Source organism: Chrysemys picta, chromosome 3, assembly GCF_011386835.1.
Source record: "Chrysemys picta bellii isolate R12L10 chromosome 3, ASM1138683v2, whole genome shotgun sequence".
Taxonomy (NCBI): domain Eukaryota; kingdom Metazoa; phylum Chordata; order Testudines; family Emydidae; genus Chrysemys; species Chrysemys picta.
Window position 1 is genome coordinate 1,361,935 of NC_088793.1, and position 26,087 is coordinate 1,388,021.

At 64.9% G+C, this 26,087-nt stretch overlaps 3 protein-coding genes across 12 annotated transcripts; 1 reads left to right on the forward strand and 2 right to left on the reverse strand.

The window, feature by feature from the left end:
- Window positions 1-2,918: 2,918 nt before the first annotated feature.
- On the reverse strand, window positions 2,919-5,890 carry TCF23 (transcription factor 23). Its single transcript, XM_024112994.3, has 3 exons — window positions 5,519-5,890; window positions 3,747-4,025; window positions 2,919-3,210 (listed from the first exon to the last, which is right to left on the reverse strand). Exons 1-3 carry the CDS (start codon window positions 5,759-5,761, stop codon window positions 3,064-3,066), a joined length of 669 nt encoding a protein of 222 aa, XP_023968762.2. The 5' UTR covers window positions 5,762-5,890; the 3' UTR covers window positions 2,919-3,063.
- Window positions 5,891-10,572: 4,682 nt separating this feature from the next.
- Window positions 10,573-19,290, forward strand: PREB (prolactin regulatory element binding). Its single transcript, XM_065587338.1, is given in 10 exon segments — window positions 10,573-10,795; window positions 12,867-13,043; window positions 13,045-13,069; window positions 13,418-13,635; window positions 16,658-16,738; window positions 17,063-17,187; window positions 17,655-17,828; window positions 18,132-18,204; window positions 18,452-18,611; window positions 18,814-19,290. Coding segments are annotated over 10 exon segments (1,260 nt in total). The 5' UTR covers window positions 10,573-10,663; the 3' UTR covers window positions 18,909-19,290.
- A 115-nt stretch (window positions 19,291-19,405) lies between these two features.
- ABHD1 (abhydrolase domain containing 1) lies at window positions 19,406-25,243 on the reverse strand. Of its 10 annotated transcripts, XM_065587335.1 has the most exons (9): window positions 24,875-25,009; window positions 22,964-23,124; window positions 22,660-22,842; window positions 22,374-22,419; window positions 21,082-21,194; window positions 20,769-20,942; window positions 20,389-20,437; window positions 20,141-20,306; window positions 19,843-20,064 (listed from the first exon to the last, which is right to left on the reverse strand). In XM_065587335.1, the coding sequence occupies exons 1-9, from the start codon at window positions 24,992-24,994 to the stop codon at window positions 19,859-19,861; spliced, it is 1,218 nt and encodes a 405-aa protein (XP_065443407.1). In that variant the 5' UTR covers window positions 24,995-25,009; the 3' UTR covers window positions 19,843-19,858. The 10 variants fall into 10 exon arrangements, with proteins under 10 accessions (XP_065443400.1, XP_065443401.1, XP_065443403.1 ...); XM_065587330.1 differs by having other exon boundaries at window positions 19,407-20,306; XM_065587333.1 differs by lacking the exon at window positions 22,964-23,124 and having other exon boundaries at window positions 24,875-25,243.
- Window positions 25,244-26,087: the final 844 nt, after the last annotated feature.

The window sequence follows — 26,087 nt, forward strand, 5'->3', positions numbered from 1 at the left end:
CCTGCAGCACTCAGGTCCCTCCCCATCTGCTCTGCAGGGTCACACGGTGCAGTGGCACGGCCCCTTGGCCCTGTCTATCTGTCCATCCATTCATCCAGGCCCCTGGCCCAGCCCAGGGACGGGGAGACCAGCTGCCCAGGGCAGCTGCATCCAGCCAGCCCCAGTGAGGGGCCCCGCAGCCCTCCTCCCAGGGGCGCTGTAGCTCCTTGCTGAGAGCCGGGGGCACGCAGGGCGGGCTGAAGGGGGGGAGCACTCGCCAGGCCCCAGCTGTGCGGGGACGGACCCCCCCTCCTCTGGCAGAGCGGCTGAGCGGAGGAGAAGGCGGCCTCGTTAGTGAGCGGGACGCTGTCCAGGTACCGGACAGATTTACAGCCCTAGCCTTGGCCCTGGCCTCTTTCCCATGGAGCTGGGTCACTGGTTCCTCTCACTGCACCGGCAGCCCCTCCAGAGCCTCCCACCCGCGGCACCAGGCACCTCCCAGCTGTGCATTGTCCCAGCCCCCCATGGGGGCAGGGAGCGCCCGGGGCACAAAGCCCAGCGTTGGGTCGCACAAGAAAGGAGGTGGTGAATAATCCAGACACACTGTGTGCAGTGCGGGGCCCTCCCCTGCCAAGGAGAGTGCAGAGTGGGAGGGTCAGCAGAGGGCAACACGGGCTGGAAAACCTCTGCTGTGCACAGACAGACAACTGGGCTTGTTGCCTTCCAGGGGGACAGAGAAGGGATGTGCTACAAAGCTCTAAAACCAGGATGCTCAGAGAAGGCAGATTCTGCTCTCCCAGCCCCACAGGCCAAGCCTAAGGGACCGTCAAGGACGTTCAAAGGGGGAAATTCAGAGCTGATACAAGGAAAGATTGGTTACATGCTGCATAATTAGCCTGTGGAACTCGCTGCCACAGGAATTTGTTGAGGCAATAGCTGGCAAGTTCAAAGAGCGGCTCACAGGACTCTCCAGTCACTCTTGGTGCTGCACTATGGTGACGGGTGAAACCTGCTCGCTGTTAAGAGCCGATTCTCCCAAGTGCTGGGACATCCCCGTGTACTCCGCTGGCCGGAGAATTGCTGGGCTCACGGGGCTCCACTGCGGGGTAGTGGCCCCAGCAAGGGGAGCCAGAGATGTAGGGACACCCCCAACACAGTCACATTTGATAACATGCTTGGCACACACCTGGGGCTCTGCCCCTCCCCAAGCCGATCTCACCCAGTGGTTCCAGCTGATGCCCACTACAGCCCCTTTGGGAACCGTTTCCAAGGGATTCCGGGTAAAATCTGGATCTGGAGGTGCTGCAAGGCCGGGGTGCCCCAGGCAGTGCCTTGTGCCTGTTCCCACGCAGGCTGTGGCCCCTGAGCCCGGGTGGCACGCCGGAGTCCTGCCCGGGCAGCTCTTGGTCAGGCCGTGCTGTGCATGGTGGGTTTTCCCGCGAGCAGTTCCTGCTTTCGGCGCTGGCACTCCCAACTCCACAGCCAGTCGCCCAGGAGAAGAGCAGGGCTGCGAGAAAAGGCAGCTGAAAGATGCACGGAAGTGGCTGCGGCCGGGGGACGTCCTCGGCACATCCTGAACCGCGGGCCCGAGAGTGAGCAAAGCCAGGCCAGGAGCTGCAGGGCGTCCAAGCGCCTGCAAGGGCCTCCATGCTGCAGAGCGAGTCCTGGGCCAGGGCCTGCTGTGAGGCCACACGGGCCAAGGCAGCACCTGGCCGCTGGCCTCCCATGAAACAGGAACTGGCCTTTATCATGGAAAATAAACCCTAGGGGTCACAGTGGACGAGAAGCTGGATATGAGTTAACAGTGTGCCCTTGTTGCCAAGAAGGCTAACGGCATTTTGGGCTGTATAAGTAGGGGCATTGCCAGCGGATCGAGGGACGTGATCGTTCCCCTTTATTCGACATTGGTGAGGCCTCATCTGGAATACTGTGTCCAGTTTTGGGCCCCACACTACAAGAAGGATGTGGAAAAATTGGAAAGAGTCCAGCGGAGGGCAACAAAAATGATTAGGGGGCTGGAGCACATGACTTATGAGGAGAGGCTGAGGGAACTGGGATTGTTTAGTCTCCAGAAGAGAAGAATGAGGGGGGATTTGATAGCAGCCTTCAACTACCTGAAGGGGGGTTCCAAAGAGGATGGAGCTCGGCTGTTCTCAGTGGTGGCAGATGACAGAACAAGGATCAATGGTCTCAAGTTGCAGTGGGGGAGGTCCAGGTTGGATATCAGGAAAAACTATTTCACTAGGAGGGTGGTGAAGCACTGGAATGGGTTCCCTAGGGAGGTGGTGGAGTCTCCTTCCTTGGAGGTTTTTAAGGCCCAGCTTGACAAAGCCCTGGCTGGGATGATTTAGTTGGGAATTGGTCCTGCTTTGAGCAGGGGGTTGGACTAGATACCTCCTGAGGTCCCTTCCAGCCCTGAGATTCTATGATTCTATGACCCCCCCCTCCCCCCCCGGAGCACCTGGCACGGGCCACCACGAGAGCCGGGACTGCGGGCGAGGTGGATCCCAGCTCGGATCCCATCTCTGTACGCTCTGGCGATCTGGCCAAGGCTACCGAGTGCGTCAGCGAGAACAGAACCCAGGAGTTCTGATGCCCAGGACCGGACTGTGCTGCCCGTCAAACAACGTGGGGTCAGGGACCACGGCAAGGGCTGGGCAGGGGACGCTGTGATGTGGCTTCCACCTGCTCTCTGGCTGCCCTGCAGCCGCACTTCTTCCTCCTCCCCCATCTCTTCCCTCCTCTTCCTCTCAGCCTGGCTTCTCCCTGCAGGGAGGGGATCAGTCCCTTGCGGGCCGGGCCGGGCAATGGGGCGCTGCGGCACGGCACTGGCAGGGCTGTCACGGGGACAGCAGAGACCCCTCGGAGAGCTGGAGCCAGTGGGAGGAGGCGGTGCCAGCCGGGGCAGCCAGGCCCGGTGCACATGGCTGCTGGTGCCAGGGGTCTGGGAGATCAGAGACGCGGCGAGTCCGGGCCAGCCCTGCAGAGCGCCGGAGTCCCATGGGGCGCAGGCAGCCGGCTGGGCCAGTCCAGGGCTCGGGTCCATGCAGGGAGCCGGAGCACGGGGCTGCAGGCTGGGAGGTGTCACAGGGCTGCCCCGCCGGCCCCCGGGCTGCCCCCCTCGCTGCCCCTCCTCATCCTGCTGCTGGGGGCTGCGGGGGCAGCTGCAGGCACGTCAGCAACATCCGCGCTCCAGGCTCCAGCGTAGAGATGGGACCGCATGGGCCATTTCTGCAAGACACGGGGGGAGGGAGGGCTCAGCATTGGGGCCATGCGCCCGGCTGGAGGCAGAGCCAGGGACCCCGGCTGCCTGGAGGCCCCAGGAGAGACAGACAGACAAGCAGGGGTGGGGGAGGGCAGCTACTCCTGGCCAAATCCATGGGGCACCCTGGGGCCTCCTGGCTCTGCAGACCCGGGGGGGTAATTTGTGCCCCCCAAGTGCCTCACAGGCCCTGGCCCAGATCCCACCCCCCACTGGTCACTTCCCTCAGACCAGCTCCCACCACCCCTGCAGCCCCAAATACCCCACTGCCTCTGCAGCTCCCCAGTGCATCTCTGGGCGGGGGACGTCCCCGCGGGGCCTGGGGGATGGGATAGACCTGCCGTGAGCAGAGCCGGAGCTGCCTGCCCCCCTCGGCCTCACGGTACCACTCGAACCGAGGCGGTGCCCTGGGCCCACTGCCCTGCCAAGGGGCACAGCATGCATGGCTGGCGCGAGCCAGGGACCCTGGGCAGCCCAGTGCATGCTGGGGAGCCCGGCCTGTTACCTTCATGGGGTGCAGGAAGTTGGGTGCCCTCGCCAGTGGGGCTGCCTCGGGGAGCGGCTGGCCCTGGTGCAAGGTGTGGGTCAGGTGGGCGATGTAGCTGGTGGCCAGGACGAGCACGTCCAGCTTGGAGAGCTTGGTGTCCGGCGGCACCGAGGGCAGCGCTGCCTGGAGCGCCAGGAAGGCCTGGCGCAGGGTCCGCACGCGGCTGCGCTCCCGGGCTGCGTTCTCGGGGCACAGCTTCCCCGCGCTCCCTCTGGGCAGAGCACGGCTGGCGTGGCCCTGGGGAGAGAGACAGCGCTGAGCCCGGACGCGGCCGAAACAGCCCCGCTGTGGCCTGGCCAGTCCCCAGGCCAAGGAGTGCGGGGACCTCCACGTCTGCCCAGAGAGCCTGGAGACCCCTCTGGATGCCCAATCGTCCCTCCTGGGGCCCGGAGACCCCTCTAGACACCCCACCATCCCTCCTGGGGTCTGGAGACCCCACAGTCACTCCTGGGGCCTGGAGACCCCTCCCAACACCCCATGGTCCCTCCTGCAGTGCAGAGACCCTGCCTGACATCCCACAGTCACTACCGGGGCCTGGAGACGCCTCCCAACATCCCATGGTCCCTCCTGCGGCGCAGAGACCCTGCCTGACACCCCACAGTCACTACCGGGGCCTGGAGACGCCTCCCAACACCCCACAGTCACTACCGGGGCCTGGTGACGCCTCCCAACACCCCACAGTCACTACCAGGGCCTGGAGACGCCTCCCAACGCCCCATGGTCCCTCCTGCGGTGCAGAGACCCTGCCTGATACCCCACAGTCACTACCGGGGCCTGGAGACGCCTCCCAACACCCCACAGTCACTACTGGGGCCTGGAGACGCCTCCCAACACCCCACAGTCACTACCAGGGCCTGGAGACGCCTCCCAATGCCCCATGGTTCCTCCTGAGGCCCAGAGACCCTGCCCGACACCCAACGATCCCTCATGGGGCCATTGGGCCTTGAGACCCCTCCTGACACCCCACAGTCACTCCCAGGGCCGGAGACCCTGCCCGATACCCGCGGTCACTCCCAGGGCCCAGAGACGCCTGCTTGCTCCAGTGAAGTGAGTGCCCAGCCCTGGCACCGTGCCCCAGCGAGGCGCCCCTCGGTTCTCAGACCAGTTCCCAGCCTGGTCCACTCCCCACTGTGCAGCCGGGCTGACTGGTCGCGCCGCAGCGTGCCCTGACCCAGCGACTGGTGCCCGTGTGGTGCCCAGCCAGGGGTGCAACGTGGGCACATCTGTGCTCTGCTTGTCAGTGTCCAGTCCCACCGCCCTGGCAGCCCCAGGCTACTCCAGTCTGTGATTGTGTGACCTGCAAACACTGCCCCCCTCTCCGCCCAGTTCCCCCCCGCCAGGTCGTTAACATCTTCATTAACGGCCCCAGCCGGTACACAGAGCCCCCCATCCCGCCGGGAATGGGTCCTCCCTGCGCTCGGGTTCCTGCCCTTTGCCCAGCCAGGCCGGCTGCCTTCCATCAGCAGGGGCCGTGCCCCAGGCTTTTAGAAAGTCAAAACCTATAATGACCCCGTTTCCCCCCCCCCGCTGCTGCTGGTGAGAGGAGCCAGGAGTCCCCCCACAACTCGCAGTCCTGCCCCGCTCCCCACAGCTCCCCCTGCCGGGAGGGGCTGGGGCTGCAGGAGCCAGGAGTCCCCCCACAACCCTCAGTCCTGCCCCGCTCCCCACAGCGCCCCCTGCCGGGCATGCTGGGTGCTTCTCCCCGCTTGCACGCTCCCCCTGGTCCTTACCCTGCCTGCAGCTGGGAGGGTCCCCGTCACGCTGTGGCATAGGCTGGGCGCGTTGCTGGCTCCCTGCCTGTTGCCCGCCTCTCGCTGGCTTGCTCTCCTCCAGCCCGGCGGGAGCCTGAGTGTGCTTGGGCTGCCTCTCATCTTCCCGCCAGCCGGGGCAGAGGCTGGCCTGGGGGTGCCCGTCTCCAGCCCCTGGCCGGCCAATTGCTTCCCGTCCGCCCCTGTAAAGGTGCTCTCGGCCATGCCCAGCGCAGCGGTGCTGCTAGTCCCCGGGCCAGCCGGGGCAGTCTGCTCCCATCGGCAGGGCTGGGCGGCTGCGCTGGCCAAGGCGGGAGGTGCTGTGTGCCGGGTGTCCTGCCTGCTGGGAGCTGCTGGGAGTACCCTGCCGTGCTCGCTCCTTATCTGCCTCCTGGGACGTGTAAGGAGAGATGCCGCGGCTCGCTCCTGCTCGGAGCAGTATCCGGGCGAGCATCCCACGCTCCCCAGCCACCCCCTCCTTGGCACTTTGCATAGGAGGAGAACGCGCGGTCCTGGCCGGAGCCTCCCTCCAGTTCTCCCAGGGCCTGGGCAGGGCTGGGGAGTTTGGCTCTCCCCAGGGCAGGGGCACCGCCCAGTGCCACGCTCCCTGCCTGTGCCTGGGCGTGCCGGGGAGAAGCAGGCCCCGTGCCAGTGCCCTGCTGCATGGGAGCTGCGGGTCGGCGCCTCGTCCTTTGACCCTCAGTGATGGGATCCTGGGCCTGGGCTCAGGGTTATGTGGGAGCCTAGGACGCCATGCCCCGCCCTGGCCTCCAGCTCCCACGCTGCGCAGCCCGGCCCAGCCCCTCTCAGTGCCTGCCTGGAGCTCAGCTCTGGGCCGTGCTGCTGATTGAAGGGCAGTGAGGCGCTCCAGGGTCACCCGCAGCCACGTCTGTTTGCCACTGACCCCCCCCTGCCGGGCGACGAGCAGTCACAGCTCCCTGCACACGAGACAGGACCCACCTCAAGGTGCAATGTCCTCCCCCCAGGGACTCCCCGCCGTGTCCCTTCCTTGCCTCCGGTGCTCCCCGGACCTCAGCGTGGGGTTCGCTCCTCCTGTGGGGCCTGGCTCCCCCCATTCTGCTTGAGTCGCTCCCCCCCAGCACAGAGCCGGGGAAAACCGACCCTGGGAGCATGAGACTGGCGACCCCCACCCCAGCACAGACCCAGGGGAGGGGTCTGGAGCCCCCAGGCCTTGAGGCAGATGGAGCCTGGGGCTGCCGGCGGAGCTGGGTGGCCAAGGGGGGTGAGGCCGTGATGGAGCCAAGCACCCCAGAGCTCCGTGTGGTCCAGGGCGGCCGGAGGTCTAGGAGGAGGAGGAGGGAGCAGCCGGAGGAGGGGACCACTGGGCACCAACAAAGGAATCTAGGGCACAAGAGGGTGGCTGCGGGGGGCAACGTCCTGGACCCGTGGCTGCGGCTGGGGAGAGACCAGCTGGGGCTGTGAGCAGGGCCCTGAGGGGGCAGAGTTGGGGGATGGAAAAGCTGCTGACAATGGCAGTGACAGGGGCCAGGGGGGCAGAGGGGGCACTGGATCGAAGGCGTCTGCCCTGCAGCCGGGCGTTTCCTGGGGCTCCTAGAGCTGGGCTGGGACCGGGGGCAGCTCCCAGCGCTTCGCGCCCAGGTCTGCACAGGCCTGTCCGGGCAAAGCCAGGGCAAGCGTCCTCTGCGGGCAACCCTGCACTCCTGCTGGTGCGCGTCCCTGCGGGGGTAAGGCCTTCTGGGGTGATGACAGGGGGGCCCCAGGGGATGTCCTGTGAGGACGGGGTGCTGGCAGAGGGGCCTAGAGGATGTCCTGTGAGGAGGGGGTCCTGGGAGCCCTAGGGGATGTCCTGTGAGGAGGGGGTGCTGGCAGGGGCCCCAGGGGATGTGCTGTGAGGAGGGGGTGCTGGCAGGGGCCCCAGGGGATGTCCTGTGAGGAGGGGGTGCTGGCAGGGGCCCCAGGGGATGTGCTGTGAGGAGGGGGTGCTGGCAGGGGCCCCAGGGGATGTGCTGTGAGGAGGGGGGCTGTTGCATTAATTGAGGTGGAATAAAGAGAACAGACGTGTTAACGTGACCCAGCCCCTGGCCAGCCCTGACCTGGGGGGAACAAGGCCCAGAGCTACAGAGGCGTCCATGGGCCCGCCCGTAACGACCTCTGATTAACGAAGAGCCGGTGGGACCCAGCGCGAGGCTCTGCACTGTCTGAAGTGAGGCTTTCAGTGCCCCCGGCCTTGCCCTGGGCTGGGAGCAGCTGTACAAGGCCCACGACGGTCTGGGAGCCGCTCACGCCCGCTCTGGGGCACAGAGAAGGCGGCAGCCGAGCTGGGCAGGAGCTGGGCTGGGGCTGGGGTTACAGCCCGGCCCCCTCTCCTCGCACACACAAGCCAAAGCTGCCCGGGGGCCGAGCACAGCCCAGCTCCGGGGGAACGCGGCGTCTGGGGGACTCGCCTGGCATCCTCGCTGCAGGACAAACCCAAGCCCGGCCGAGAGCCGCTAACTCGCCCAGCGCCGGGCTGGCCAAGGCCCCACCTCAACCTGCCTCCTGCTGGCCACGGGCTCAGTAGCTGGGAGGAAAAGCCAGAGCTGGGCCAGAGAGAGGACAGGTGGGGCAGGACAGGACACACGGGGACGGGGCAGGAGATGAGGCCTCCAGGCCCAGGGGCTGTGCTGCTGGCGCCAGGGGAGGTGGCAATGGCAGTGGGACCGCTCTCTGGTGTAGGGCCCAGCAGGGCCCAGGAGCTGGGGCTGGCAGCCAGGAGCGGATGCTCGATCCAGCAGCCAACATGTTTTCCCCAAGTTTATGATAGAGGCCTGTAAAATCATGCCTGGCATGGGGAAAGTAAAGAATTACTCCTTCCCATCACCCGAGAACTAGGGGCCCCAAACGAAATTAACAGGCAACAGGTTTAAAACAACCCCCCATGGAGGGGGGTTGCCCCGGGGGGGCACTGGCGGGGAGGTCCTGTAGGGGGGTTGCCCCAGGGAGGCGCTGGCAGGGGGTCCCATGGGGGGTTGCCCTGGAGGGGGCAGTGGCAGGCAGGAGGGGATTAGGGAGAGGTGACTGTTTCAGGCACAGGTAAGTCCTGTCTCTGGGCCCCTTGGGGCAGGTCCGGGAGTCCAGCTGGGCAGCGTGGAGCTCAGTGACCCCGTGGGCCCGACCCCGGAGGAGCCATGAGGTGCAACCACAGCTCATGCTGTAACAATGCTGGTTCTGGCAGGACCCAACTGAGAGTGCCGATTCAGGACAAATTGCTTAAAACAGGGCAGTTACAGCCCTAGGCTGGGGTTTTTCCACCTCCAAGGCAAACCAAACCAGCCAGACAAAGAGGACTTCTGTCTCACCCCACTGGCTAACCGCAAGTCACACAAACAATTCCCTTAGACACTCAAGTTTCCCAGTATTCCCACCAGTGCCACTTGTTATGGGGACGAATGGTTATGAAAACCAAGACCCCAGTAAAAGAAAAAAGGTTCTCCTGATCCCAAAGGACCAAGCCCCAGACCCAGGTCAATATACAAATCTGATCTTACCCACAAATCACGCTGTTGCCAATCCTTTAGAATCTAAAATCTAAAGGTTTATTCATAAAAGGAAAAAGATAGAGATGAGAGTTAGAATTGGTTAAATGGAATCAATTACATACAGTAATGGCAAAGTTCTTGGTTCAGGCTTGTAGCAGTGATGGAATAAACTGCAGGTTCAAAATCAAGTCTCTGGGGTACATCCCCAGCTGGGATGGGTCATCAGTCCTTTCTGTAGAGCTTCAGTTTGTAGCAAAGTCCCTCCAGAGGTATGAAGCAGGATTGAAGACAAAATGGAGATGAGGCATCAGCCTTTTATGGTCTTTTCCAGGTGTAAGAACACCCCTGCATACTTTGCTGAGTTACAAGGTGTATCTGCCTTCTCTCAATGGGTCAGTTGAAGCTGATGGTCCTTAATGGGCCATCAAGCAGGCTAGGCAGAGCTAACACCAGCTTGTCTGGGATGTCACCCAGCAGCATAGCATAAGTTTGAAATACAGACAGTTTAGAGCCAATATTCATAACTTCAACTACGAAATTGACACACACATACGGACAGCATAATCATAACCAGCCAACCATCACTTTGTCTTAGACACCTCATTTGACCCCCTTTATACAAGATTTGGTGCCACTACAGGACCTTGGTTGCAACCATGTTCTATACGGTCCCAGTTTAAGTCAATAACGTGACACATGCACTAAAAACTAACAGGCTGCCGGGGTGTCACTGGGAGGTGCCCTGGGGAATGGCTGGCAGGGGGTGCTGGGGGGAGGCCCTGGCAGATGGAGGCAGCGGGGTGCTGGGTGGATCCTGGAGGAGGGGGTTGCCAGGGGTTCCCTGGAGGTAGGGTGGGGTGGGCTCTGGCGGGAGGTGTGCTGGGTGGGGGGGTCCCTGGAGGAGGGGGTTGCCAGGGGTTCCCTGGGGGTGGGGAGGGTTCCTTAGGGGAGAGGCTGCCCAGGGGTGGCAGTGGGGCAGGGGTAGCCAGGGGCAGGCTCTGGGGTGGGGCTGGAGGTCACTGGGAGTGTTCCCTGGGGGCAGGATGGGCTGTGGGGTGCTGGGGGTCCCTGGAGGTGGGGGGCATTCCCCAGCGGTCCTCAGTTGCAGGAGAGGGTGTAGTGAGGGATGGGGGTGTCAGGGGGTCCCTGGGGCAGGAGATAGGGAGGGATGGGGGCGCCATGCGGGGTTCATTGGGGGACTGTGTGGGGGCAGCAGGGACGGGCTGTGGGGATGGGGGGCTATGGGGGTCCCTGGGGGTGGCTGGGGGCGGGGCATAGTTAGGGATGGGGGCTATGGGGGTCCCTGGGGGCGGGGCGTAGGAAGGGGGGGCAGCCCGGCTGTCCCGTGCAGTTCGGTCTCGCAGCGCTGCCCGTCACGGACTCTGCGGGACGCGGCCCCTTTAAGGTCCCGGCGGCCCCGCGGGCACGAGGTGCCCCGCACAAAGATGGCGCCGGCGCAGCGACAAGGGTCGGGCGTCACGTGATCCCGGATCTGCCTTCCCGGTCGGGGCCGCCTCATGCTGACGTGTGCGGGCTGCTGCGCGCAGGCGCGGTGGGGAGGGCCGGGTGTGCGCGTGCGCAGTGGACGTCCGGCTGTCCGGGAGCCCCCAGCCCCAGCGCAGCCGCCATGGGGCCCCGCCGGCCGCCCGAGCTCTACCGGGCCCCGTTCCCGCTCTACGCGCTGCAGATCCACCCGCGCGGGCTGGCCCTGGCGGCGGGCGGCGGCGGCGCGGCCCGGACCGGCGTCAGGAACGGCCTGGTGGGGGCGGGGCCGGGGGCTGCGGGTCGGGAGTGAGGGGGGGGGCAGAGCGGGGGGGGCTGGGCTGGGCTGGCAGGGGCTGCGGGTCGGGAGTGAGGGGCACCGGCAGAGCTGGGGGGGGGCAGGGCTGGGCTAGCAGGGGGCTGCGGGTCGGGAGTGAGGGGCACCGGCAGAGCGGGGGGGGGCAGGGCTGGGCTGGCAGGGGGCTGCGGGTCGGGAGTGAGGGGCACCGGCAGAGCGGGGGGGGGCAGGGCTGGGGTAGCAGGGGCTGCGGGTCGGGAGTGAGGGGCACCGGCAGAGCTGGGGGGACAGGGCTGGGCTGGCAGGGGCTGCGGGTCGGGAGTGAGGGGCACCGGCAGGGCTGGGGGGGGGCAGGGCCGGGCTAGCAGGGGCTGCGGGTCGGGAGTGAGGGGCACCGGCAGGGCTGGGGGGAGCCCAGGGCTGGGCTGGGGGGGGCTGTGGGTCGGGAGTGAGGGGGGGGGCAGAGCTGGGGGGGGCAGGGCTGGGCTGGCAGGGGCTGCGGGTCGGGAGTGAGGGGGGGGGCAGAGCTGGGGGGGGCTGGGCTGGGCTGGCAGGAGGCTGCGGGTCAGGAGTGAGGGGCACCGGCAGAGCTGGGGGGGGCAGGGCTGGGCTGGCAGGGGCTGCGGGTCGGGAGTGAGGGGCACTGGCAGAGCTGGGGGGGGCTGGGCTGGGCTGGCAGGGGCTGCGGGTCGGGAGTGAGGGGCACCGGCAGGGCTGGGGGGGGGCAGGGCTGGGCTAGCAGGGGGCTGCGGGTCGGGAGTGAGGGGCACTGGCAGAGCTGGGGGGGGCAGGGCCGGGCTAGCAGGGGCTGCGGGTCGGGAGTGAGGGGCACCGGCAGGGCTGGGGGGGGGCAGGGCCGGGCTAGCAGGGGCTGCGGGTCGGGAGTGAGGGGCACCGGCAGGGCTGGGGGGAGCCCAGGGCTGGGCTGGGGGGGGGCTGTGGGTCGGGAGTGAGGGGGGGGGGGCAGAGCTGGGGGGGGCAGGGCTGGGCTGGCAGGGGCTGCGGGTCGGGAGTGAGGGGGGGGGGCAGAGCTGGGGGGGGCTGGGCTGGGCTGGCAGGAGGCTGCGGGTCAGGAGTGAGGGGCACCGGCAGAGCTGGGGGGGGCAGGGCTGGGCTGGCAGGGGCTGCGGGTCGGGAGTGAGGGGCACTGGCAGAGCTGGGGGGGGCTGGGCTGGGCTGGCAGGAGGCTGCGGGTCAGGAGTGAGGGGCACCGGCAGAGCTGGGGGGAGCCCAGGGCTGGGCTGGCAGGGGCTGCGGGTCGGGAGTGAGGGGCACTGGCAGAACTGGGGAGGGCAGGGCTGGGCTGGCAGGGGCTGCGGGTCGGGAGTGAGGGGCACCGGCAGGGCTGGCGGGAGCCCAGGGCTGGGCTGGCAGGGGCTGCGGGTCGGGAGTGAGGGGCACCGGCAGGGCTGGGGTAGCAGGGGCTGCGGGTCAGGAGTGAGGGGCACCGGCAGAGCTGGGGGGGGCAGGGCTGGGCTAGCAGGGGCTGCGGGTCGGGAGTGAGGGGCACCGGCAGAGCTGGGGGGGCAGGGCTGGGCTGGCAGGGGCTGCGGGTCGGGAGTGAGGGGCACCGGCAGGGCTGGCGGGAGCCCAGGGCTGGGCTGGCAGGGGCTGCGGGTCGGGAGTGAGGGGCACTGGCAGAGCTGGGGGGGGCTGGGCTGGGCTGGCAGGAGGCTGCGGGTCGGGAGTGAGGGGCACCGGCAGGGCTGGGGTAGCAGGGGCTGCGGGTCGGGAGTGAGGGGCACCGGCAGGGCTGTGTGCATCATGCACTTTCAGCACTTTCTGGGCTGTTGGTGGTTTGGTGCCAGGCTCTGGGGCCGGGCTCCTGCGGCTGGGGGGGCAGGCAGTGGGCCTGTGCTGAGCCTGTCGTCCCCCTGCAGCTGCCTTGCTGGGGCGCGATGGCTCAGCTGGAGAGTGCCACTTCTGGGGCTGCCCGAAGCCTGCCTGGGGTCTGCGGGGTGGGCCCAGCCCTGGGTGTCCTCGGGGCTCCCCTGCCCCACACCCGTCCCTGATCGCCCTGTGCCCTGGTGTCTCCCTCTGCTCCCTGCAGCATTTCCTCCAGCTGGAGCAGATTGGGGGCCAGCTCAGCGCCTCGCTGCTGCACTCCCACGACACGGAGACCCGGGCCACCATGAGCATGGCGCTGGCGGGCGACGTCATCGCGGCAGGGCAGGACGCCAGCTGCCACATCCTCCGCTTCCGCCTGCAGGGGCCCGACGAGAAAAGCGGGCAGCAGCGCCCCCAGCAAGGCCGGTGAGACGCGCAGCCCCGGTGCCAGCCCAGGGAGGGGCAGCTCCTAGCCAGGGCTGACTTCTCAGCAGTACCAAAGTAACAGCTCCTCTGTCCCGGCCTCGCCCAGCAGGGGGCGCTGTGTGTGTGTGTGGGGGAGGAGCTGGCGGGGGGGGGAGCTCCTGGCTACGCTGTCCGGCCTCGCCCAGCAGGGGGCGCTGTGTGTGTGGGGGGGGAGGAGCTGGCGGGGGGGGGGAAGCTCCTGGCTACTCTGTCCGGCCTCGCCCAGCAGGGGGCGCTGTGGGGAGCGGATGGGGGCAGGGGTCGGAGGCGCCCGGCTGGCGTGGCCCGTCATTGCTCTTTCTGTCCCAGGCGGTGCGGAGAAGGGCCCCCGGAAGCGAAAGGCCCCCAGCCCCTCTGAGAAAGGCGAGGGTGACACGAGGAGCGAGGCAGGCCAGGTGGCAGTGGAGACGCTGTGCAGCGTGCAGACGGACTTCAGCCCTGACGCGCTGCAGAAGGCCGTGCGTGTCAGCGCGGACCATTCGCTGCTGGCCACGGGCGGCGCCGACGGGTTCCTCCGAGTCTGGGAGGTAGGAGCAGGCCTGGGTGGGAGTGGAGCCTGCTCCCCTGTGGGAGGTGATGTCGGCTGGGGGTCCCTGCCCAAGATCCTTCAGGCCTCCCTCTGGGTGGGCGGGGGCCGGTCAGTGCTTAGACGGGGCCGTAACGCTTCCTGTTGCTGCCTATTAATGGCATTGGGTGACCCCAGGTTCTGGTGTTACGAGAAGGGGTAAATAACACTTCCCTAGTCACTCTCTCCACACCAGGCATGATTTTCTGGCTCTCTGTCGTCTCTTTTCCAACCTGAACAGTCCCAGTCTTATTAATCTCTCCTCATATTCAAGCCGTTCCAGACCCCTAATCATTTTTGTTGCCCTTTTCTGAACCTTTTCCAACTCCAATAGATCTTTTGTGAGATGGGGTGACCACATCTGCACACACAGTTCCAGGTGTGAGCGTACCAGGGATTTATATAAAAGCAATATGATAGTTTCTTATTATTGGTTTCAGAGTAGCAGCCGTGTTAGTCTGTATCCGCAAAAAGAAGAACAGGAGGACTTGTGGCACCTTAGAGACTAACAAATTTATTAGAGCATAAGCTTTATGCATCCGAAGAAGTGGGCTGTAGTCCACGAAAGGAAGTGGGCTGTAGTCCACGAAAGCTTATGCTCTAATAAATTTGTTAGTCTCTAAGGTGCCACAAGTACTCCTGTTCTTTCTTATTATTGATCCCTTTCTTAATGATGCCAAACATTCTGTTCACTTTTTTGACTGCCGCTGCACATTGAGTGGATGTTCTCAGAGAACTATCCACAATGCCTCCAAGATCTTTCTTGTTTGTATGTAGCGTTGGGATTATGTTTTCCAATGTGAGTTACTTTGCATTTATCAACCTTGAATTTCATCTGCCATTTTATTGCCCAGTCACCCAGTGTTGAGAGATACTTTTGTAGCTCTTCACAGTCTGCCTGGGACTTAACTATCCTGAGCAGTTTTGTATCATCTGCCAATTTTGCCACCTCACTGTTTACCCCTTTTCCCAGATGGATTATGAATATGTTGACTAGGACTGGGCCCAGTACAGACCCTTGGAGGGCACCACTATTTACCTCTCTCCATTCTGATAACTGACCTGGTCCTGGTGACTTGTCACTGTGTAACTGATCGATTTGTGCCAAAACATTCCTCTACTGACACCTCAGTCTGGGACAGTCCCTCAGATTTGTCACCTAAAAAGAAAATGGCTCAGGTGGGGCAATCTCCCTCTGCAGTGAAGGCCAATGCAGAGAGCTTCTCTGCAACGGCCTTGTCTTCCTTGAGTGCATCCTTAGCATCTCCAGTGTCCAGCGGCCCCACTGATCGCTTTGGCAGGGTTCCTGCTGCTGATGTACTTCGAAAAAATGTTGCTGTTAGTTTTTGTGTCTTTTGCTAGTTGCTCTTCAAATTCTTTTTTGGCCTGCTTGATTATACTTCACTTGGCCAGAGTTTATCCTTTGTTTTCCTCAGTGGGATTTGACTTCCTATTTTGAAAGGATGCCTTTCTGTCACTAACCACCGCTTTACTCTGTTGTTTAGCCAGGGGGGTGGGTTTTTGGTTCTCTGACTGATTTTTTTACTTGGTTTCAGAGTAGCAGCCGTGTTAGTCTGTATCCGCAAAAAGAAGAACAGGAGTACTTGTATCAGAGGGGTAGCCGTGTTAGTCTGAATCTGTAAGAAGCAACAGAGGGTCCTGTGGCACCTTTGAGACTAACAGAAGTACTGGGAGCATAAGCTTTCGTGGGTAAGAACCTCACTTCTTCTGAAGAAGTGAGGTTCTTACCCACGAAAGCTTATGCTCCCAGTACTTCTGTTAGTTTCAAAAGTGCCACAGGACCCTCAGGAGTACTTGTGGCACCTTAGAGACTAACAAATTTATTAGAGCATAAGCTTTCGTGGACTACAGCCCACTTGCATCCGAAGAAGTGGGCTGTAGTCCACGAAAGCTTATGCTCTAATACATTTGTTAGTCTCTTAAGGTGCCACAAGTACTCCTGTTCTTTTTTTTACTTGGGGTATCCTTTTAGTTTGAGCCTCTGTTGTTGTGTTTTTAAATAGTTTCCATGCAGCTTGCAGGCATTTCACTCTTGTGACTGTTCCTTTTAATTTGCGTTTAGCCAATGTCCTGGCTTTTGTGTAGTTCCCCTTGTTGAAGTTGAATGCTGCTGTGGTGGGTTTCTTTGGTATTTCTCCCCTACAGAGAAGTTAAATTTAACATTATGGTCACTATTCCCGAGCGATTTGCCTATGTTCGTCTCTTGGACCAGACCCTGTGAGCCACTTAGCTCTGAATCAAGACTTGCCTCTCCCCTTGTGGGTTCCAGGACCACCTGCCCCGAGAAGCCGTCATTAACGGTGTCTAGAAATGGTCTCTCTGCATCCTGTCCTGAGGCGATGTGTGCCCAGTCAGTATGGGGATGATTGAAATCCCCCATTATTACTGGGTTTTCTGTTTTTGTAGCCTCACTAATCACCCTGAGCATTTCACTGTCACTGTCCTGCTCGGGCGGGCGGGCAGTAGTAGGGAGAACGGGGCATGTTTCTTCTCCCAGCTCATAACGTGAGACCAAGGAGAGTTCAAAGATGCTAAAAGGGGGGCAGTTGAAAGCCGATAAAAGGAAACACTCTTTAGCCCAATGATGAATTAGCCTGTGGAACTCACTGCCGCAGGATGCCAGTGGGGCCCCGAGCTTAGCAAGATTCACACAGGATTGGCTGTTTTTCTGTGGTTCACAAGTCTGCCGGGTGTGGTTATAACTAACTCTGCTGCTTCAGGGCTACCAGGGCGGGCACCTCCCTCTCTGCAACACCTGGCCCTAGGCGGCCGGGTCCAGTCTGGCAATCCCAGGTCCTCGGGCTAAACCAGCCTGGCTGGCTGCGCCCGCCCTGGCCATAGCAGTGTTAGTGGCAGCCAGGCTGACGTGTGGGGAGGAGCTGGGAGACTGGGGGCATAGGGAGAGTTGTGGGGAGGGGAGGGTGTTGGGCTCGGCCTGGCGGCTGAGCCCGGCTCTCTCTCAGTTCCCCAGCATGAAGAAGGTGCGGGAGTTCAAAGCCCATGACGGGGAGATTGAGGACATTGCGCTGGGTCCCGAGAACAAGGTGAGCAGCTGACCCCGGAGCCCAGGGTGAGTCCCCCCCGGGGCGCTCGCTGCCTGCCCCCCACATATCAGGGGGGTTGTGTGGGGCGGGGGCCGGCGTCCCTGAGTGAAGGTTCCTGTGGGTGGGGGAGGGGGGCTCAGGATGCCGGTGCTGGCCCGGGGACGTGGCACACGGTGGGGAGCGGCCGCGGTGCCTTAGACAGGAGAGGGGGAGTCGCAGCCTGGTGCAGGCCAGACGGACTGGGGAAACTGAGGCTGGGTCTCCATCGCTCCTGAGTCTGGCTGGGGGCCCCCCCGCCCGGCTTTCACGGCTGCGTCCCGGCAGGTGGTGACGGCGGGCCGGGATTTCCATTGCTGCGTGTGGCAGAGGGACCAGCTGGTGCTGCGGCTGTGCTGGGACGAGAATATGCCGGGCATCCCTGACAAGACCTACCGCTACCAGGCCTGCAGGTAGGGCCCTGGCTTGGAGCGATGCCTGGCCAGGTCGACTTATCCCTGGGGACAGGGGCCCGGCTGTTCGGGTGGGTCAAGGGTGGGGCTCGGGGGCTGGGCTCAGGGGGGCTGGCGGGGGCTGGGCTGGGGTGACGGGCTCCTGGCGTGGGTGGGGGCTGGTCTTGGTGGTGCTGGCGGGGGCTGGGCTGACGGGCTCCCGGCGTGGGTTGGGGCTGGTCTCGGGGGTGCTGGTGGGGGCTGGGCTGACAGGCTCCCGGCGTGGGTGGGGGCTGGTCTCGGGGGTGCTGGTGGGGGCTGGGCTGACGGGCTCCCGGCGTGGGTGGGGGCTGGTCTCGGGGGTGCTGGCGGGGGCTGGGCTGACGGGCTCCCGGCATGGGTGGGGGCTGGGCTCAGAGGGGCTGGTGGGGGCTGGGCTCAGGGGGGCCGGCGGGGGCTGGGCTGGGCTGACGGGCTCCCGGTGGCAGGTTCGGGGCGGTGCCGGACCAGGCGGAGGCGCTGCGACTCTACACGGTGCAGGTGCCCCACAAGCGCGGGCGCCGCCCCCCGCCCTGCTACCTCACCAAGTGGGATGGAAAAAGCTTCCTGCCGCTGCTCACCCAGCCCTGCGGGGGCGAGGTCGTCTCCTGCCTCTCCGTCAGGTACGGGGTCAGGGCGAGGGCTGGGGGGAGACGGGGTGCTGGCCCAGTTCTCGGGCAGGCTGGGCTGGGGGGGGGGCACTGGCCCAGTTCTCAGGCAGGCTGGGCTGGGGGAGGGGTCAGGGCGAGGGGGGGGGCACTGGCCCAGTTCTTGGGCAGGCTGGGCTGGGGGAGGGGTCAGGGCGAGGGTGGGGGTGCTGGCCCAGTTCTCAGGCAGGCTGGGCTGTGGGGGGGTCAGGGTGAGGCTGGGGGGGACTGTGCTGTCCATCTGTCTGACCAGCTGTTTGGTGCCATCTGTCCCACCAGTGACTCGGGCACGTTTCTGGGGCTGGGCACTGTGACGGGCTCGGTTGCCATACACGTCTCCTTCTCACTGCAGGTAACTGGCTTCTGGGCGCCTGGAGGGGGCGGGGCTCCCTGTGGGCGGGGCTCCCTGGCGGGGGGTGGGGGGACTCTCCAGTGCCCCTGTGGGAGCGGGGCGTTGGCCTAGCTCTGGACACCCCCCCACCTCGGGCTGGGCAGGGCTGAAGCAGCTGCTGCCCCACCCCAGAGGCAGCTGCATCCTGGGCAGGGCCCAGTACCCGGCTTGGCCCGTGGTGATGCCCGTGACCCTGCCCTCCCCGCAGAGGCTGTACTACGTGAAGGAGGCGCATGGCATCGTGGTGACGGACGTGGCCTTCCTGCCTGAGAGCCGGCGGGGCCGGGAGCTGCTGGCCGAGAACGAGGCCGCCCTGCTCAGCGTGGCCGTGGACAGCCGCTGCAAGCTGCATCTGCTGCCCCCCAGGCGTACGTGCCCCGGGCCCCTGGGGGGAGGGGGGCCTGTGGGACAGACCCCGTGGGGGTCCTGCCCCCCGCCCTGGCCCAGGCTTCTTCCCTGCTCCGGCTAGATCCTAGCGGGGCCCCCCTGACGTCACGCCCCCTCCCCTCTCACTGCCCCCTCCCCCCCAGGTGGCTGGTTCCCCCTGAGCCGGGTCCTTCTCTCCCACAGGCAGCTTCCCCGTGTGGCTTCTGCTGCTGCTCTGCGCTGGCCTGGTGGTGGCCACCATCCTGCTGCTGCAGCTGGCCTTCCCCGGCTTCCTGTAGGCGTGAGGAGCCCCTGGGACACCGAGAGACTCTGCCCCTGCCTGGTGCACGGCGGGACCCTCGCCTGCCTGGTCCGGCCCGGCTCTCCCCCCGGGACAATGTGAAGCAGCTCAGAGACCGGCAGCCCCCTGGCCCCACGCCCGGTGCCCCTGCCCTGCCCGCCCGTGGTGGGGACGTCTGCTCCGGGCGGATTCCTGCATGGGACGGACGGTGCCGGAGCTCTCGGGAAGGTGAGATGTTCTGGCTGGGCCGTGGCAGGGGGCTGAGAGCCCAGCCTGTGCCAGTCGGACCCACGACGCCCATCCAGCGATGTGCCAGCAGCCTCAACCCGTGCTCCTGCTGCGGGTCGCTGGCTGCCATTAAAACTGGAGTCTGACCTGTCGCTCCCCTGCCTGTGCGTGCCTGGGGGGGGGCCTGCAGAGCCCATGGGGGGAACTGCAGGGAGTGCAATTAATAGAAAATCCCGTTTCCTCTACGGTCCCCCCCCCCTCCCCCCCCAGTTTGGGCACAGGCCCGTTGCTGTGCGAGGCCCCAGCCACTTGGCTCCATTGGCCCTGGGCCGGGGGTCTCGGCAGGACTGGCCGGCTACGATCTCTGCTGAGCCAGAGCCCGGTTGGGGGCAGCCTTCCCCCTTCAGCTGCCACCCCGGCTGTATGGCCATTGTTCTGCCCCTCCCCCAGGGGTCTGACCACTGGGGGGGTGTCTCTGGGGGGGAAATCCCCCCCCCGGGAAGAGCCTGGGTAATGTGAGCTCCGGAAGCTGGTCTCCATACAGCTCCCCCAGTCCTCCCCAGGCAGGGGTCCAGCAGGGCCTTTCCCCTCTCGGGCCCAGGTCTCGGCCCTGCCCCATAGCCCAGGCTGGCCCAAGCCCCGCAGTTGGTGTCACTGCAGCAGGGCCCTGGCCTGGCTCCCTGCAGTTCATGGAGGACAGGAGGTAGCCGGGCAGGTGGTTTATTGGGGGGCTGGGCGCTCGGTTCCCAGGCTGCGGCTCAGCTCCTGGCTGTGCTCGAAGGCGGCGGCGAGGAACTGGGCGAAGACGCGGTCCATGTAGCTCTCGTGCCGGGGGAAGAGCCCCTCCAGGAAGCCGATGTGCCCGCCGCGTGCCGTCACCAGCACCGCCAGTGTGGGGAGGTGCCGTGCCGTGGCCAGGGGGATGGCTGAAAGAGAGCGAGTCAGGCAGCCGCGAGCTGAGCCCAGAGCCCCCCCGCTGGGCCCAGAGCCCCCGGCACTCACCCTGCAGCGGCGAGAAGGGGTCATCGGCCGCGTTGAGGCAGAGCACGGGCAGGCGCACGGCATGGACCAAGTGCGAGGGGCTGGCGTCCTGGTAGTACTCGGCACACGTCCCGTAGCCGAACACCACGGCCGTGTAGCGCTCGTCAAACTCCCGGATACTGCGCGCCTGGGGCAGAGAGCGGGGGTCAGGGCCAGGGGCACTGGGGGGTGCGGCTGGGCTGGGCGGGGGGGGAAGGCGGGGGCCATACCTGCAGTACAGGCTCCACATCCACCTTCTCTGCAATCACCTTCCTGTGCCTGCAACGGGCCCCACAGTCAGCAGGGGGGCTGCCAAGCAAGACAGCCAAGAGCCCCCTGACCCCCATCAACCAGCCCCACATACCTGATCCCCCTAGCCTGGCCCCGCAGCCTGACCCCCATGTATCAGCCCCAGATTCCCCCCAACCTCCATGCACCTGCCCCACACCTCCTCACCACATACATGGGGGTTGGAGGATCAGGTATCACCCCCCCCACAGTCCCCCCCAACCTCTGCACCAGCCCTACAGCCCCCCTGACCCAGCCCCACATACCTGACCCCCATGAGCCAGCCCCACCATCCCCTTGACCCCCCCTGACCCAGCCCCACCGGCTGACGAGGTGGCGCAGGTTGGCTGTCAGGCGCCGGTTGAACAGCAGGAAGTTGAGCGGCTGCTCCAGCGAGCGGCTGGATTCCTCGGTGTCCCAGGGGACGGACAAGGTCATGGCCGCCACCAGCCCCGTGTCGTGCCCCCGCTGTGCCAGGTACTTCAGCACCAGGATCCTGGGGAGACAGCACCGCAGGTGGGCCGGGGATCTGAGCCCCCCCCCCCATGCTACTCCCCAGCTGGGGGGGCAGACGTTAACCACCACATACCTGGGCAATTACCCCTCACCTCCCTGTGCCAGCCCCTGCTCCTCACCCGCCTAGCGAGACACCCACGGCCAGGAGCGGCGCCCGCGGGTGCTGGGCCTTGATGTGGGTGACCACGGTCTGCAGGTCTTCCGTGTTGCTTGCGCAGAAGGCTCTGGGGGTCTAAGAGCGAGAGCAGAGCTGACGGGGGCAGAGTGGCAGCATGGACAGGGCTGGCTGACTGGGGGGTGTCCCTGGCTGACTGCAGTTAATGGGGGGCCATGGAGCTGACAGGGGTGTTCATGCTGGATCCCCCAGTCTTGCATGCAAGGGAGGGGGGTCCTGGCCCCCCAGGTGCATGGGGAGGGTTCAGCCCTGAGAGCCGTTTGCAAGATGGGATGGAGCGAAGTGCAGCCAGACTGGGCCAGCTAGCCCAGGGCCCCAGCTCTGACAGTGATCAGTGCCAGGTGCCCCAGAGGGAATCATCCAGTGATCCATCCCCTGTCGCCCATTCCCAGCTCCTGGCAAACAGAGGCTAGGGACACCATCCCTGGCCATCCTGGCTAATAGCCATCGATGGACCCATCCTCCGTGAATTTATCTAGTTCTTTTTTGAACCCTGTTCTAGTCTTGGCCTTCACAACATCCTCTGGCAAAGAGTTCCACAGGTTGACCATGCGTTGTGTGACGAAATACTTCCTTGTTGTTTGTTTTCAACCTGTTGCCTATTCTTTTCATTGGGTGGCCCCTAGCGCTTGTGTTACGTGAAGGAGTAAATAACACTTCCTTATTTACTGTCTCCACACCAGTCCTGATTTTATAGACCTCTATCATATCACCCCTTAGTCGTCTCTTTGCCAAGCTGAAACGCCCCAGTTTTATTAATCTCTCCTCATACGGAAGCTGTTCTATCTGCTAATCCTTCTCTGCATCTTTTCCAAACGTAGAGGATCTTTTCTGAGCCAGGGCGACCACAGCGGCACGCAGTATTCCAGGTGTGGGCATCCCGTGGATTTAGACAGAGGCAATAGGATATTTTCTGCTGTCTGATCCATCCCTTTCCTGAGGGCTCCCCGCGCTCTGGTAGCTGGCCCGGCTATCGCTGCCCGTTGAGCGGCTGTTCTCAGAGCCATCCCCAGGGAGCCCGAGGTCTGTCTCGAGGGCTCACAGCTAGTTTAGACCCCGTGTTTTGCCTGTATAGATGGGACAGCAGCTCCGACCTGCCGGGACCCACGGGCCGAGCCCTGCCCTCCCCTCCAGGGCCCACGGAGCGTGCTGCCCCCCACCGCACCGCCTGGGCCAGGATCTCTGGGTTGGAGACGGGCCCCAAGGCCCACCCCCCCGGGGACACAGCTCACTCACCAGTAGCTCCTCCCCCTTGCACCCTCGGTTATTGAAAACGACAGTCCTGGGGAGAGAGGAGACGGGTGAGGCTCCCTGCCCCCTTCCCCCACAACCCCTCCATCTCCATCCCCACCCCCATGTTCCCCCACCAGCCCCCCTTCCCCCAACCAGCCCCCCTGCCCCAATGCCCCTCAGAGACCGGCACTGAGCCAGATGCCCATCGCTGCCCGACCCTCGTGGGCTGACCATGAGGCTGGGTCCCTGCAGCCCCCCACTCAGGCCCAGCTCCCCCGCAGCGTCTCACCTGTACCCCGCGCGGGAAGCCTGCTGCACCAGGTGCAGGATGTAGGTGGCCTGACTGTTGCTGGTGAGGCCTGGCAGCAGTAGGACGGTGGGGCGTGTGCCAGGCTCCGGGTACCGCTGGCTCTCGGCATTGTCCGCCCAGTCCAGCAGCAGCTGCCCTCCATCCGCTGTGCGGAGCAACTCGCTGGGCAGGGAGCACAGGGTGGAGTGAGCCCCGGGCAGCAGGGGCCTGGGCAGCGCCCCATGGGCACAGCCTGGGAGTCACGGAGCAGCCGCCCCAGCCACTCGCCCAGCCCAGCACGCACCTGCGGTAGGAGACCTGGGGCCGGGACTGGAGGAAGAAGCGGAGCAGGGTCTGGAGCCGGCCCTCGAAGCACCAGGGCGTGGGGTAGAAGGGCTCGCTGACGACGGGGCAGTGGGTCTCCAGGAAGGTGCAGAACGGCAGCCCGCCCACCAGCAGGGGCCTCTGGGGAGAGATTCGGGGAGAGCTGGGGCCAGCCCAAGCCAAAGGACGGGCCCGGCTCCCAGGCCCTACGTCCCCACCAGCTCCAGCACGGCCTGGCTTGTCAGAGCCCGTCACGCTCACAGGCCCTGGCACAAGCCATGGACAGGGCCCCCCGAGATCCCACGCCATGGGGCTGAGCCAGCAGGGACAGACCCCTCTCCCAGCTCACATGCCCTGCTAGCTAGTGGGTCCCAGCCAGCTCCCCGGTGCTGGGAGCGAAGGAGCCAGACAGCGCCCGGTGGGGTGCGGGGGGGAATCGCCGTCGTCCCTGAGCGACCAGACTCCAGGCCACGGCCCTGCCCCACCCAGCTGAGGCGGGACGGGAGGTGCCGGTCTAGGCCAGAGGTGAGATGGGGCCACGTGAGGAGGGCAGAGAGGAACCAGGAACAGAGAGATGCAGCGAGTGGGGGAGGGAGCGGCTGTGCCCCAGGGCACGGCCCAGTATCTGGGGTGATGACGCACACCCCGACAGGAGCCTTGTGGGGGCCGTTCTCATCACTGCTCGGCCAGCGGGCATTGAGCATCCGAAAACACCGAGACAGACGCCAGCACAGCCCAGAGCTGCGGCCTGCAGAACTGGGCTCTGCTCCCAGCCTGGAGGGGGCCTTCCCTTCCTCAGCCCCTGCCCCCCAGCCACAGCGGCTCCCCCCAGGGGAAGGGAGTCACTCCCCAGCTGGGCTATGGGGCAAGGACGCTTCATTCCACGCCCGGCTCCTCCAGGACTGATCTGAAATGAGGTCAGCACAGCCATGCCAGGGACACGCAGCCTGGACCCTGGCTGGGGTGTCCGGGGGGGACGGGCACAGCCTGGGGGGGACAGGCTTCACCCCACTGGCGAGGGCAGCGAGCGCCCCGGGGGATGTCACTGGCCAGGGGTCCCAGCCCCCAGAACAATCCCCCAAGGGCCTGGAGGGAGCAGGAGCCCCAGTGGGAGAGACCCAGCCGCAGGCAGCTCCGCTCTAGGGGACGGTCCCGGCCAGGGGCTGCCCAGAGGGGCCCCAGCCCCCCACAGCTGGTTGTCAGTTCTGAGCTCCAGGCCAGGAGGGGTCAGGCCCCACCAGAAGGCCCCAAGGACAGCGGTGCTGGAACTGGGGGGCTGCCGCACCCCCAGCTTGGGGTGGTCTCCATCAGCTCCAGGTTCAGCAGCTCCGAGCACCCCCACTGCACAGTCCCAGCCCCCCCGCCTGCCTGTGGAGCCTGCCCCGGGGGGCTCCCAAGGAGGGAGAGGTTATCTGGGCTGAGAGCCGGGGGGCGGTCACAGCGAGGGGGGGCTCTTAGGGCTGGGACCCCCCCCCCCCAATCGCTCCCAGCTCGGGCGGAGCTCAAAGCTGTCCCGCAGGCGGCTCCAGCCCAGGCCAGACAGAGCCCAGCGACCCTACAGCGTGGGACTGACCCCCGCCCCCCCAGCGCTGACCGGACGGACGGACCGACCCCCCAGCGCTGACCGGACGGACGGACAGACCCTCCAGCGCTGACCGGACGGACAGACGGACCGATCCCCCAGCGCTGACCGGACGGACGGACCGACCGACCCCCCAGCGCTGACCGGACGGACAGACCGACCCCCCCCAGCGCTGACCGGACGGACAGACCGACCCCCCCCAGCGCTGACCGGACGGACGGACAGACCCTCCAGCGCTGACCGGACGGACCGACCGACCCCCCAGCGCTGACCGGACGGACCGACCCCCACAGCGCTGACCGGACGGACCTGCGGGACGCGCACCCAGTAGTAGCACAGGAAGGCGGCGCTGGCGGCCAGCAGCAGCGGCAGCGGCTCCCCCCAGCCCCGGAGCAGCAGCTCGGGCAGGGACCCCAGCGCCCCGCGCATCCTGCAGCCGCCTGAGTCCGGCAGCTTCCGGCAGCCCTGCGCAGGCCCCGCCCCGGCCGGCAGCCATGTTTGTGAGGGGCAGACCCCGCCCCTGTCAGCCCCAGCCGGCAGCCATGTTTGTGAAGGGCAGACCCCGCCCCGGCCGGCAGCCATGTTTGTGAGGGGCAGGTCCCGTCCTGGCAGCCATGTTTGTGAGGGGCAGACCCCGCCCCAGCCATGTTTGTGAGGGGCAGACAGGCCGGCCGCGGTTAACCCCGTAGGCGCCGAACGACAGCAGAGTGCGGGTAGCTCTGCGCTGGAGAGGAGGGTCGCGCAGCCAGCTGAGCCGGTGATAGCCGGGAGCGCGGGACCCAGGAGTCCTGGGCACCGCCCCTCCCCCCAGGCACAGCCAACCCCCTCCCAGGCCAAGGCCGCCCCAGCAGGGGTGTGACGTTATTGACATAAACTGGGACCATATAGATCATTGTTGCAACCAAAGTCCTGTAGTGGCACCCAAATCTGGTGTAAAGGGGGTCAAATGGGGTGTCTAGGACAAGGTTATGGTTTACTGGTTATGATTATGCTGTCTATATGTATGTATCAGTTTTGTAGTCGAAGTTATGAATATTGGCTCTATACTGTCTGTATGGCAAACTTATGCTATGCTTCTGGGTGACATCCCAGACAAGCTGAGATTAGCTCTGCCTAGCCTGCTTGATGGCCCATTAAGGACCATCAGCTATACAATGGACCCATTGAGAGAAGGCAGATACGCCTTGTAACTCAGCAAAGTATGCAGGGACTGGCCCATGTGACTCCAGACTCCATGTTGCTGTAATTTAAGAACAAAGAGGTGTTCTTACACCTGGAAAAGACTATATAAGGCTGATGCCTGATCTCCATCTTGTCTTCAATCCTGCTTCTTACCTCTGGAGGAACTTTGCTACAAGCTGAAGCTTTGAACAAAGGACTGAGGACCCATCCCAGCGGGGGATGTATTCCAGAGACTTGATTTGAACCTGCAGTTTATTCCATCGCTGCTGCAAGCCTGAACCAAGAACTGTGCCATTACTGTATGTAATTGATTCCATTTAACCAATTCTAACTCTCATCT

Bases quoted from the DNA above. Each gene is read 5' to 3' on its own strand.
- ABHD1 (XM_065587328.1), bottom strand. From the start codon at position 25,212: ATGGCTGGGGCGGGGTCTGCCCCTCACAAACATGGCTGCCAGGACGGG. The intron at 22,420-22,659 runs GTGAGACGCTGC...CTCTCTCCCCAG, and splicing joins GCTTCCCGCGCGGGGTACAG to GACTGTCGTTTTCAATAACC. The intron at 21,195-22,373 runs GTGAGTGAGCTG...TCTCGCTCTTAG, and splicing joins GCAAGGGGGAGGAGCTACTG to ACCCCCAGAGCCTTCTGCGC.
- TCF23 (XM_024112994.3), bottom strand. From the start codon at position 5,761: ATGGCCGAGAGCACCTTTACAGGGGCGGACGGGAAGCAATTGGCCGGC. The intron at 4,026-5,518 runs GTAAGGACCAGG...CTCTCTCCCCAG, and splicing joins CCCTCCCAGCTGCAGGCAGG to GGCCACGCCAGCCGTGCTCT. The intron at 3,211-3,746 runs GTAACAGGCCGG...CGTGTCTTGCAG, and splicing joins ACTTCCTGCACCCCATGAAG to AAATGGCCCATGCGGTCCCA.